This window comes from Notolepis coatsorum, assembly GCF_963971535.1.
Source record: "Notolepis coatsorum genome assembly, chromosome: 12".
Classification (NCBI taxonomy): domain Eukaryota; kingdom Metazoa; phylum Chordata; class Actinopteri; order Aulopiformes; family Paralepididae; genus Notolepis; species Notolepis coatsorum.
In genome coordinates this window covers 10436851-10451254 of record NC_140176.1, presented here as the reverse complement: position 1 = coordinate 10451254, position 14404 = coordinate 10436851, and the positions used below count along the sequence as shown (strand labels likewise).

Genomic DNA, 14404 nt, shown 5'->3' with positions numbered 1-14404 from the left:
ACGTCTAGCATCACGTACCTCACAGACGTCTAGCGTCACGTACCTCACAGACGTCTAGCATCACGTACCTCACAGACGTCTAGCATCACGTACCTCACAGACGTCTAGCATCACGTACCTCACAGATGTCCAGCGTCACGTACCTCACAGACGTCCAGCATCACGTACCTCACAGATGTCCCGGAGGTGCTTGATGTAGATGCGCTCCGTGTTCATGATCTCCCGGATGACGTTGGTCCTCATCTGCTCCTTGTGCTGGGTGCTGTGAGGGTCCCGGGGGGCCGACTGCTCCTGGTCCACCAGGACGCTCTCTGCGCTCTCGCTGCTGGAGTCCTCCTGATTCACCCGCACCTGGGAAAACAATAGGGATGCTCGATATTGGCTTTTTTACCGATACACCGATATTGTCCAACTCTTAATTTCCGATACCGATATCAACCCCGATACCGATATATGCAGGGTCCCCCCCCCAAAAAACTGAATAATTTCAGGTAATTAACATTACATATGTCTTGTTGTGGAATTAACATAACATTATGCATACTTTTGACAATAAATACAATCTGAATTTGTTCTTACTTGCTTGCCTGGGTAAATAAAGGTTATAGAAATGTTTAAAAAATATATATAAAAAAGAAATTGAAACCGATACCGATATTTTCCGATATCACATTTTAATGCCAATATCGGACATCCCTAGAAAACAACGATGACAATGTAGTGTTTAAAGATGATGTCATGTGTGTGTATCTGTGTGTGCGGCGCTGCATGACGACATTGTCAATGTGTGCAATGAATAAAGACTTCTTCAAAGTCCAGTTTAAAAATATATAGTTCTATAGGCATTTGATCAAGGCTGTTTATAGAGGCAGTTCAGCCTAAATTAAGAAACACATGTTTTTCCCCCTGTTACCGGGAGTGTGTTTCCCTGTTACCGAGTGCCATCTATCCATCCAGATAGTTCTGGTGTGATTCTAGTATATCTGATAAATATCTGCCGTCACTCCCAATACAATGGAGCTGAATGGCATTCGGTTTGTGGCGCTCAAAGCACCAGAAAATAAAAGAAGAAAAAAACATTTGGAAAAAAACCCGAAAGCAATGTGTCTTTCCAGAAATCAATCATGACCTGGTGAGGGGGGTGTAGTTCTGTGGAAAATAGTTATCTTTGAGTAACCGGCTCATGATTTCTCGAAAGAGATTTATGAGATTTTCAAATGCATAAAAAAATATTAAAAAAACAACGGCAGTCAGCTCCATTGTATTAGAGTGGCGGCAGACGAGAGATATCTCCACAGCTAGGAGGAGAACCACACTATCTGGATGGGGAAATATGTTTTTTTTAATGGGTTGAACAGCCCCTTTTATATACACATAAATGTGTTTCCCGGTTTCAATGGGTTCATGTAGACCGGTTGAGTTCAAGTTATTTATAAAAAAAATTACCCAGGGACAGTTAATTATTAATCAACATCTTCAGTTTCCACATCAATGTAAATGTGCCAGAATTAGCTAATGAGTTATGTTTCCATCTGTAGTCGCTGTCTAACATGCATGTCTTCATGGTGTGGGAGGAAACCAGGGTGCCTGGAGGAAACCCACGTGAACACAGGGAGAACATGCAAACTGCACACAGAAAGGCCCCCTGCTGGGGTTCGAACCCAGGAGGACCTTCTTGCTGTGAGGCAGCAGTGCTGCTAACCACTTTGCCACCGTGCAGCGCATTTATAGCAGCTAGATTTATAGTTATTACATCATGTGTTCATTTTTACAGGCAGAGTGAGGTCATCATTTTACTACTGCATGAGAGACTGTCTGGAACGCCTCCAGTCAGCAGATTTGCACCATTTGAGTAGAAGGGTCTGGTGCCGTATATGCCAGTATGGATTCATTAATCTAAACGTTCCGTTGACCCCATTAAAAAAAAAAAAACACATTCTGGTGGGCACCAGTTGAAACGTGGCACATTAAAAATGGAGGCAATCAACTCCACCCATTTAAAAAGAAAATGTAAACGGTGTCATTTTAATCTGTCCAAAAAAAGGCCAGTATTTTCTCTCTTTATTATTATTATTATTATTTTCAAAGATATTGAAAGAAGAAATTATTAACATTTGTAAGCAGTGCTAGTGGATTTAAAAATCCAACAGGGTATGAAGATCACATCTATAAAAATAAATAATGTTTATGTCCTCCTATAAAAGCATGGAATATGCAGAAACATATTGGGACACATGGTGGATAAGAGAAAACCAGCCCAAAGAAAATAAATGTCTTCCACCAAGGTAACTTGTAAATATGGGAATAATTTGTGTTGGTGTTTTGCCTTTCTAGTTTAAAATTGTATACATGATGATTTATGCTTGTTTTGGTCTCTAGATGTTTGAGGACCTCTAGAGGCACATGCTATTGTGACAGCTAGACCTCAGGCTGACTAGGTACACACACCTGAGCTCAATAGAGCAATCAGCACAGCCTCCACCTTGTATATAGCTCTGTTTACTCATTTGTACGTCTGTATGCCCTGAAGAAGGCCGATAGAGAGGCCGAAACATGTTGGTGTTTTTTTAATGGTTCTAATATGAACTAAGCTATTTATTAAAGCCTTTTTTATATACAAGAAGAGTGCCTGGAACTTCCTTATTTTTATGTAACTTCAGACTGTTTTACATTTGTATCGTTTGCATTTTTACAACCGAGACCGTAGCCTCTTCATGTATTCCGTGGGACCGGTCCTGCCTGACCGGAGGATCTTCTACTACAGTATGGAGGACTTCACTGCGCTTCACGCAGAGCTATCAAGAGGGTTTTCTCTTCTCCAACGCTGTGATTTCGCTTATTAAAGTGGCAATATTTCTTACATGAAAAAGTTACATCGTGCAGCTTTAACGCATGTTGTTCTGTTTCGAAGGTGCGATGTTAGCCCCTTACGTGACTGCGGTTTGCAAGCCTGGGGCTTTTGTGCGATGTGTGCTTTTTTTCATACCCCATGACGTCCTCTCTTCTTAGCAGGTTTCCTTCTTCCAGTATTGTAAAAGACTAAACACGGCAAGCAAGTCATTTTACATCAACTGATGAAAGGACTCAATTTGGAACAAATCAAGCTAATCAGGGTGGAATATTCCTTTAAAAAAGACTCCACGGCAACAACACCATATGCAGTTGACTATAGCTCCCGTCCGTCAACATAAGAGGCCGAACACTACAAGCAATTACACAGCAGTTGCCCGTCTGTCAATCAAGTTTAACTCACCATGGTTACCACAGCTTGACTAATTAAGACTCAACTGTCAATCAACAGCAGTCACCAGAGAAACGGATGAAGCCTCTGGACCCCAAAGCGCCCCCTCCACGCACGGCATTAACCCTTTCACTACCACACTACAGAAGGTTAACCTTTCACTACCGCACTAAATCAAATCAAAATGTATTTGTAAGGCCCGACAACACACGTTAATGTCCCCATGGGCCGGACACGTCTTCTTTAAACAAGTCAAGAAGAAACATCACAATAAATCAAGAACAAAACAAAAAGACCATGAAGTCCAAAGAATTTTTATTAAATGAATGCAACACTCCCAGACAATACCCCACGTGAAGGTAAGGAAAAACTCACTAAAACCTAGCAATAGGAAAAAATGCACCACAGGCAATGTGGAGATAACCCATCTGTAGTGTGGTAGTGAAAGGGTTAACCTTCTGTAGTGTGGTTGTGAAAGGGCTAACCCTTTGCCGCGGGGCAGTGAAAAGGGTTAACCTTCTGTATCGTCGCAGTGAAAGGGTTAACCCTTTGGTAGTGTGAATGAATGAATGAATGAAAACTTTATTTAACAGATTGCAGAATGAGTACAATACAGTACGGCTCAATACACACAATTGTTAAGGGGATGCAGACCAGAGAAAGACGTTTGTCTTGTTTACATCAGGGTCCCCCATTTTCAATTCATATTGTGGTAGTGAAAGGGTTAAGGGGACTAGTGTGGCCCCGGGCCCAGTATGCGGGCCTTTGCTTTGGGGGGGGGGGGGTTGGAGAGCAAACATGCATTAGACACAGGGGGGGTCGGAGTGTCCACTTACCCTGACAAAGCAAGAGGGGAACCAGGCCTCCCCGTCGGCTCCCCGGCCCCACCACCAGTCCTTGTGGGAGGCGTCCAGGACGCGGATCACGTCCCCGGCCTTGAAGGCCAGCTGATGTTCCTCCATGGTCACGTGGTCCCAGAGGGCCTCGGCGTTCACGGCATGGCCGGAGCTCACCAGCTGAGGAACACACACACAGACACACACACAGAGACACACACACACACACACACACACACACACACACACAGAGACACACACACACACACACACACACACAGAGACACACACACACACAGAGATACCATTACATGCCGGGAAAGCCGGGAAACAAGATTACATCTGGACTTCTTGGGACAGCGGTTGTTTGTTCCGCTGGTGTCTGCGGCCAAAAGCTGCGCAGAGTTGTTGCCAAACATCTTGACGACACACACGGACAGAGAGGGGAGGAATGTTACATCCTGACGAATCAAACTCACGTCTTTCATTGCTCGGTCGTGGTGGGGGGGGGAGAGTCTACTAGCGATGTGACGTGCAGTGAATATACAGGACCCCCTTTTCACAATGAACCTTCAGACCGGTCTTCGGTGGGTCAACACAGCTGCAGCTGATGACATTAATAATGGCTCCACTCCATTTAGGTGCCAGTGCCCCACCAGCATACCAAGCAATAGACCTCTCTCGTGTGTCTTTCTCCTGCCCAAATAAGGTAGTCATGCCAAATAATTAATCAAATAAGCCTTCTAATATTGATTTCTCTCTTTGATATAAGGAGGGGATTTTGAATAAAAATAATAATAATAATTGGTAGCCAAAACTAGCTTAGAATTAGAGCACGGGCTTCCCGACGTCATCGGCTTCAGTGCAGTCTCATAGTGGGGGTGTAAGGAAATTGAGCCATCTCAAACCCCGCCCTCTTTTCTTGATCCTCCAATCACAACTGTTGCTCAACAGCCTGCAGTGTGTTCAAAAGAAGAGCATGAATTTCAAGATCTTTCCAAATGACGACAACACTTGGGAAGTCTGTGTGACCTTGATGACGCTTGGATGACTGATGTTGCAGAATGACTCGACAAATGAATCTAGTTAAATGCTTTTAAATCCCAGATGAAAGGATTAGTGGAATATTCCTTAGGATGTCAATGTTTTCAATTGATCCGGCTATGAAAGATTTCTCTTGAAATGCTTTTATTGTCTTTAAATAATTGTGTCTGTTTTCTGTGTTTTTTTTTAATTGTCTCGCCAGGTCTCCCTTGGAAAAGAGATTCTTAATCTCAATGGGACTTTCCTGGTTAAATAAAATAAAATCATCAATTATCCGTCTTATCCATCTCTACGGCTGACATCTGGCGGACCGGGCCAGGCAGGTTTCCAGTGAAACAAAAACAACTGTGACTGTTCAGAATTAACTTGTTTCACAACCGTCTTGGAACCGTCCCAAACTAGGGCAACCCCCCCCCCCAGACTGGAAAACAAAACCATCCCTAAATCCAAAGAATGTGGTTGTATATGAATTAGTGAGGTGTAGCCTACTACTTTAGCACATTATTCTGCACTGGGGCGCCTTATATAAACAAATGCATTACTATTTTTTGCATCAGTAAGCCTCCGCTCTGGATAATTGTTTTTTTTGTAGCCAGTGTGCTTTTTTTGTTTTTCATCTTCAATTCACACCGTTTTTCCCCCTCTACCATCCAGGGAGAGAGTCCGTCCCTTAATCTGTTTTGTCCCAGTCCCAGCCACAATGTCTAACGTCCCCGGGGACATTCGGGATGCCTTTCATTACAAACCCCTGTGTGTTTGTTTTTACCCATCTGTGACGGCTTTGGTTGTTGAGAAAAAGGGGTCTGTGCCTGGCGGGCAGACAGACAGACAGACGGACGGACGGACTCACCCTGTTGAGCACAGACAGCTCCACCCCTGGCTGCAGGTAGGGCGTGGCGTCACTGAGCTCGTCGAAGCTCCCCTCCTCCTCCTCGCTCACGCTGTCGTCCCGCCCTGCGGCGCACTCAGAGACATCGTCTGCAACACACACACACACACACACACACACACACACACACACACACACACACACACACACACACACACACACACACACACACACACACACACACACACACACACACACACACACACACACACACACACACACACACACACACACACACACACACACACACACACACAGCAGTGTTTACAAGAACAGTAAATATACACTTTTCCACTATGAACATAAGCGCCACAAAATCAAACGTAGTCAGACACACACACACAGACATCCATACAGACCTATTTCTACATTTCCATCTTCCTCCTCCGACACGCACGACATTCCCAGACTGACTGACTGACTACCGCAGATGTGATGAACTCTCCCTCTAACTCTGTCTCTCTCCGTCCCTTTCCCTCTTTATTTCTCACACCCTCTGTCTGTCTGTCTCTCTGTCTGTCTGTCTCTCCCTCCCTCTTTATTTCTCTCACCCTCTCTCTCTCTCTCTCTCACCCTCTCTCTCTCTCTCTCCCTCTCTCTCTCTCTCTCTCTCTCTACCCACCGCTGAGGACTCTGTGGAGCCTGTGGCGTCCTACGCGGTCCAGTCCGATGGGGGTGCTCTGTGAGAGGGTGGAGGAGGGGCGGAACCTGGCAGACACGGCCCTGTAGGGGGGCACCTGGTGGGACGGGAGCGGGGGCCGGGACACGGGCTGAGGGAGAGAGAGGGAGAGAGAGAGAGAGACAGACAGACATAAAGAGAGAGAGGAGAGGAAAACATCCTGGGTTTAGGGAACAGCTCACGTCTCTGGTATTCTCTGGAATTCTTCGCACGGTGCTTCACCGGCATGTAAACAACCAGCTGAGGCCTGTAGGAGGACGCCGGCCTTGTCGAGACGCAGCAAGCGACCCGAGAAGACACTCAACAACTCACTGATTTCACACTATTCATCGTTTTGTTGTACGGAGGACATCTTCACTGTTAGGGTGTGCAACCACCACCAAAGGTGTTCATTTAGTTTTGTGTGTGTCCGTTTGTACGATGGAAAAGGACACATGTTTGAGCGCATCATGAAGTACAGGTAGTGTATTGATTAACTACTGTTAACCCTTTCACTGCCACACGACAGCCGGTTAACCCTTTCACTGCGAGAATACAGAAGGTTAGTCCTTTACTATCACACAACCGACGGCGATGCTCCATCATTAGCTCCGCGGATGGAGTATCGCCGTCAGTTGTGTGATAGTAAAGGGTTAACCTTCTGTTGTGTGGCAGTGAAAGGGTTAAAACAGCCTGTTTTCATGACATGTCTATGGTCAAAACACACAACACTCCACTAGCAGTTTTAAAGGGGAATGCCGTCTATTTTAAGAATGCACACGTGTTATTCCTGTTCCCCCGGGACAGTTCGGCCAATATAACATATTATAAACGTTCTAAAATAGACACCTTTGTATTTCCTGTTGCGTTGTTGTTCGTTAATACAGCCGCCGACGGGTTAATAAAGACAGGGGCCGAAGCTGTTGCCCCTGGCAACGGGATGGCAACAGAATCCTTCTGAAAGCAGCCCATGTGTGAACATGCACCGCACCGCACCGCTCTCTCCCGAGGCCGGGAATCAGAAAGGGATCCCTTGTACTAGACACTGTATGTGTGATGATGTCACCCGGATGTATAATCTGGGGCTGCTGCCATGACTGTGAATGGGGCTCCAACTTTATGGAGGCCTTAAACTGTTAAGTTGAGTTCTGCCTGGATGAGCTTTATATGTTAAGTTCTGCCTGGATGAGGTTTATATGTTAAGTTCTGCCTGGATGAGCTTTATATGTTAAGTTCTGCCTGGATGAGCTTTATATGTTAAGTTCTGCCTGGATGAGGTTTATATGTTAAGTTCTGCCTGGATGATGTTTATATGTCAAGTTCTGCCTGGATGAGCTTTATATGTTAAGTTCTGCAGCTGGATGAGGTTTATATGTTAAGTTCTGCCTGGATGAGCTTTATATGTTAAGTTCTGCAGCTGGATGAGGTTTATATGTTAAGTTCTGCCTGGATGAGCTTTATATGTTAAGTTCTGTCTGGATGAGCTTTATATGTTAAGTTCTGCAGCTGGATGAGGTTTATATGTTAAGTTCTGCCTGGATGAGCTTTATATGTTAAGTTCTGCAGCTGGATGAGCTTTATATGTTAAGTTCTGCCTGGATGAGCTTTATATGTTAAGTTCTGCCTGGATGAGCTTTATATGTTAAGTTCTGCCTGGATGAGCTTTATATGTTAAGTTCTGCAGCCTGGATGATGTTTATATGTTAAGTTCTGCCTGGATGAGCTTTATATGTTAAGTTCTGCAGCCTGGATGATGTTTATATGTTAAGTTCTGCCTGGATGAGCTTTAGGGACAAAGAGGAGTTTTCCTGGAGGAATCCAGGGATCCACCCAGTGCTAAGTACATCATAATCCTATCTTACACTCCACTCTGAAAAATCTCCCTTTCCCTCCCACTCTGCTATTTCTCTACTTCCTCCCTGCCACTCTTGACACCACAATGTGTCTCATATCCACAATCTGCTCCCCCAGAACAGACTCAACCCACCCACGGCAGTTTGCTAGCAACCCGGCTAATCTATCCTACCCTCCTACAGCCACTAATACACCTGTCACAGTACAGGGAGGCCTATGGAATTGTCAATCAGCAGTCAAGAAAGCTGACTTCATTACTGCCTACGCCCATAGTCAAAATCTGCAGCTCCTGGCTCTAACTGAGACCTGGATAACCCCCAATAACTCATCAACACCTGCAGCATTATCTACAAACTATAACTTCACTCACACACCTCGACCTTCCAGGCGGGGTGGAGGCACTGGCCTCATGACATCTCCTTCATGGACTACAAACTTAACACCCCTCCCAGCACTGTCACTCTCCTCTTTTGAATATCATGCAGTATCTGTCTCAAATCCTTTCAATCTCACCATTGTTACACTCTACCGCCCTCCAGGTCCGCTCGATCACTTCACAGATGAGCTGGACATGCTTCTAAGCTCCTTACCGGAAGATGGTACCCCTCTCCTTCTATTGGGCGACTTCAACCTGCCTGACTCATCTCAGTCAGTCATAGTAGTCTCCCTCCTACAATCATTTGACCTGACTCCCACTGCCATGCCTCCCACCCACAAAGCAGGCAACTCCTTGGATCTCATATTTTCCCGTAACTCCAGCATCATTAACACCACGGTAACTCCCCTACATGTATCTGACCATTCCTTCATATCCTTCTCACTAACTCTCATGCTTAACCGAAAGGTCTTCACCCCAACTCAAACCGTCTCACTCAGACGCAACCTGCCCTCCCTATCCCCCTCCACCCTCTCCTCTGACATACTATCCACTCTACCTTTGAGTGACACCTTCTCTGCTCTCTCCACAGAGATGGCAACCTCCACCCTCCTCTCAGCCCTTGCAACCTCCTTCGACAAGCTCTGTCCCCTCGTTGAGAAACCTGCCCGCCGTTCCCCACCCAGTCCATGGCTGACAGATCCAGTGAGAGAACAAAGACAGGTCCTGAGAGCAGCTGAAAGGAAGTATAGAAAGTCACGCCTCACTGCTGACATCGACACATATCACAACCTCTTGTTAACATTCTCCAAAACCATTACTAATGCCAAAGCTTCTTTCTTTCACCATAGGATCGAGGCCTCTGCCAAGAATCTTCGCAAACTGCATGCTACCATGTCCTCCCTCCTCACTCCCCCCCCACCCCCCCCCTCCCTCATCTTTCTCTGCCGAAGACTTTGCGATCTTCTTTGAGGAAAAAGTGGAGAACATCCGCAGCTCCTTCTCCCAACCCCCACCCATTCCAAATGCTGAATCGAGAACCTCATCCTTCACTCTGTCATCTTTCTCTCCCATTACAGAAGCCGAGACCCTGACACTGGTAACGTCGAACCGTCTGACTACATGCCAGCTGGACCGGCTACCTTCCCCACTCCTCCAGTCCATAGCACCAGACATCCTCCCATTCCTAACTGCAACCATCAACTCCTCACTCAACTCGGGGGTGGTCCCCACCTCCCTAAAACAAGCCAGAGTCACGCCCCTCATAAAAAAACCATCCCTGAACCCTACCGTCATAGGCAACTACCGTCCTGTCTCTCTTCTCTCCTTCCTTTCTAAAACACTTGAACGTGCTGTATCCAACCAACTTACTGCTTATCTCTTACAGAATGACCTCCTAGACCCTAATCAGTCAGGCTTCAGGACTGGTCACTCCACAGAGACAGCCCTCATTGCGGTCACAGAGGCACTTCACTTAGCAAAAGCGAAAGGCCTCTCCTCTGTCCTGATTCTCCTAGATCTATCTGCAGCCTTCGACACAGTCAACCACCAGATCCTCCTCGCGGCCCTCGCAGGAATGGGAGTGGCTGGCTCTGCGCTGACATGGTTGTCATCATACCTCAATGACCGCTCCTACCAAGTGTCATGGAGAGGGACCCTGTCGGCCACCCGCCCCCTGCGGACGGGTGTCCCCCAGGGCTCGGTTTTAGGACCCCTTCTCTTCTTCCTCTACACTAAATCACTGGGTAACATTATCACGTCTCATGGCTTCTCCTACCACTGTTATGCCGACGATACTCAACTCTTCCTCTCCTTCCCTCCCTCAGATATCCACGTCTCTGAGCGGATCTCGGCCTGTCTGTCCGACATCTCCGCCTGGATGACGACCAACCACCTCAAACTGAACCTAAGCAAAACAGAATTGCTCCACCTGCCGGCCAAATCCTCCCCCCTGACCGACCTTTCCATCACAGTCGAGAATGCAGCTGTGACCGCGTCCCCGACCGCCAAGAACCTTGGTGTTGTCCTCGACGACCAGTTGAACTTCTCTGCTCACATCGCAGCGACAACCAGAACCTGCCGATTCCTCCTGAGCAACGTCAGAAGGATACGCCCCTTCCTGACAAAAGAAGCCACCCAACTCCTCGTCCAATCAACAGTCATCTCCCGCCTCGACTACTGCAACGCACTGCTCGCTGGCCTCCCGGCCACTGCCACTAAGCCTCTTCAACTCATTCAGAACGCAGCGGCCCGCCTGATCTCAAACCTACCGAAGTCGGCCCATGTCACCCCACTTCTTAGGGACCTGCACTGGCTCCCCATTGCTGCACGAATCCGCTTCAAGGCCCTCGACCTAGCATACCGTGCGGCAAAGGGAACTGCTCCCGCCTACCTCCGGTCAATGGTCTCTAACTACACACCCTCAAGACCCCTACGCTCTGCATCTTCTGGCCGCCTCAGACCTACTCCTATCCAAGCTCCGGGAGGGTCATCAAAGAGAAGTCGCCTATTCTCAGTCCTTGCCCCACAATGGTGGAATGAACTACCCACCCCAGTTAGGACAGCCGAAACACGTCCAATCTTTCGCCGTCGACTAAAGACGCACTTCTTCAACCATTATCTGAATTAAAAAAAAATAAAAAATCTAACCCTAACTAACCATACTGTCATGCACTTGTCCTAATAAACTAACCTACACTGTAGCACTCAACACTTTGATGAACATTGTTACTCAGCTGATAGAGTTGTGCTCTTCCTGATGGCTTGTCGTACAGAACTTGTAAGTCGCTTTGGATAAAAGCGTCAGCTAAATGACTAAATGTAAATGTAAATGTATATGTTAAGTTCTGCCTGGATGAGCTTTATATGTTAAGTTCTGCAGCCTGGATGATGTTTATATGTTAAGTTCTGCCTGGATGAGCTTTATATGTTAAGTTCTGCCTGGATGATGTTTATATGTTAAGTTGAGTTCTGCCTGGATGAGCTTTATATGTTAAGTTCTGCCTGGATGAGGTTTATATGTTAAGTTCTGCCTGGATGATGTTTATATGTCAAGTTCTGCCTGGATGAGCTTTATATGTTAAGTTCTGCAGCTGGATGAGGTTTATATGTTAAGTTCTGCCTGGATGAGCTTTATATGTTAAGTTCTGCAGCTGGATGAGGTTTATATGTTAAGTTCTGCCTGGATGAGCTTTATATGTTAAGTTCTGCCTGGATGAGCTTTATATGTTAAGTTCTGTCTGGATGAGCTTTATATGTTAAGTTCTGCCTGGATGAGGTTTATATGTTAAGTTCTGCCTGGATGAGGTTTATATGTTAAGTTCTGCCTGGATGATGTTTATATGTTAAGTTCTGCCTGGATGAGCTTTATATGTTAAGTTCTGCCTGGATGAGCTTTATATGTTAAGTTCTGCAGCCTGGATGATGTTTATATGTTAAGTTCTGCCTGGATGAGCTTTATATGTTAAGTTCTGCCTGGATGATGTTTATATGTTAAGTTGAGTTCTGCCTGGATGAGCTTTATATGTTAAGTTCTGCCTGGATGAGGTTTATATGTTAAGTTCTGCCTGGATGATGTTTATATGTCAAGTTCTGCCTGGATGAGCTTTATATGTTAAGTTCTGCAGCTGGATGAGGTTTATATGTTAAGTTCTGCCTGGATGAGCTTTATATGTTAAGTTCTGCAGCTGGATGAGCTTTATATGTTAAGTTCTGCAGCTGGATGAGGTTTATATGTTAAGTTCTGCCTGGATGAGCTTTATATGTTAAGTTCTGCCTGGATGAGCTTTATATGTTAAGTTCAGTTCTGCCTGGATGAGCTTTATATGTTAAGTTCAGTTCTGCCTGGATGAGCTTTATATGTTAAGTTCAGTTCTGCCTGGATGAGCTTTATATGTTAAGTTCTGCCTGGATGAGCTTTATATGTTAAGTTCTGTCTGGATGAGCTTTATATGTTAAGTTCAGTTCTGCCTGGATGAGCTTTATATGCTAGTGTTGCTAACAGCTCTGAGCCAGATTAGATATTATTTTACACTTTTATTTCTACGCCCCACTATCCGCTGGGTGCAAACTATGACCGTTATCATGTTTTGTAACCGATAACACAAATATCCACTGAACTGTCCCGAGGCACGGGTAGAACATGTACATTCTTCAAATCGATGGCAAAAATGCATTGAATGGTGTCATATCCAGAGTTTAGGTTGAAATCATCAACATAAACATTGTTAACCCTTTCACTACCACACTACAGAAGGTTAACCCTTTCACTAACACACCGTCTGTAGTGTGGTAGTGAAAGGGTTAACCTTCTGTAGTGTGGTAGTGAAAGGTTAACCGTCTGTAGTGTGGTAGTGAAAGGGTTAACCTTATGTAGTGTGGTAGTGAAAGGGTTAACCTTCTGTAGTGTGGCAGTGAAAGGGTTAACCATTCCGTAGTGTGGTAGTGAAAGGGTTAACCTTCTGTCGTGTGGTAGTGAAAGGGTTAACCATTTGTGGCAGTGAACGGGTTAACCTTCTGTAGTGTGCTAGTGAAAGGGTTAACCCGTTGGTAGTGTGGTAGTGAAAGGGTTAACCCGTTGGTAGTGTGGTAGTGAAAGGGTTAATCTTCTGTAGTGTCACAGTGAAAGGGTTAACCCGTTGGTAGTGTGGTAGTGAAAGGGTTAACCTTATGTTGATGATTTTTACTAAATCCAAAACAAAAGTGCCTTGTCTTGCCTCTATACACACATCGCAAGGCATTCCAATTCAGATTGTGTCGACTTTTAAATACCTTGGCTTTTTACTTGATGACAGCTTGTCTTTTAAACCACACGTTGAAAGCCTGGTCAAGAGGCTAAAAGTGAGGTTGGGTTTCTTTTTCAGAAACAAATCGAGCTTTTCTTTTAATTGCAAAGAAGCAACTAGTTGCTGCCACTTTTTTTACCAGTATTAGATTATGGTGATGTTTTATACATGAATGCCTGTTCCACCTCACTACACATGTTGGACACTGCAGTGCTTACCATGGTGTATTAAGATTTATTTCTGGATATAGATCACTTACCCATCATTGCACTCTGTATGCTAAAGTTAACTGGCCGTCCTTGACTGCCCGTAGACTGCTTCATTGGTACACCTTCATTTATAAAGCAATTATTGGTCAGCTCCCTTTTTTACCTCGGTTCATACCTCACCATCACATCAAACCCATTTTACAGCTTACGATCCCAGGACTATTTATATGCCTCAGTACCCAGAACCCGCACAGAGTTTTGGAAAAGGGCCTTCATGTTCTCTGCTCCCTCTGCCTGGAATGGACTTCAAAAAACGTTGAAACTGCAGGCCCTCACTACCATATCTGATTTTAAAGTTCAAATTAAGGGCATTTTAAAGAATGAGATGGGAGAATGTCGCTGCTTCACTGCATAATGTGGTGTGTTATATTTTATATTTAACCTGACCTTCTCTCCCCAGCAACCTCCTGCAAAGCCTCACCTTCCATCCTCTTTCTACCTTTTTACCCTACC

General features: G+C 45.5%; 1 protein-coding gene across 1 annotated transcript in view; it reads right to left on the bottom strand.

The window, feature by feature from the left end:
• spata13 (spermatogenesis associated 13) overlaps nt 1-14404 on the bottom strand; it is an 81928-nt gene that overhangs the window by 14689 nt on the left and 52835 nt on the right. Inside the window, exons 4-7 of the mRNA XM_084325734.1 lie at nt 6633-6780; nt 5972-6099; nt 4078-4257; nt 169-351 (exon numbers count right to left, since the gene is read on the bottom strand). Of these exons, the coding sequence (XP_084181860.1) occupies nt 169-351; nt 4078-4257; nt 5972-6099; nt 6633-6780 (639 nt within the window). The remainder of the gene's footprint in view (nt 1-168; nt 352-4077; nt 4258-5971; nt 6100-6632; nt 6781-14404) is intronic.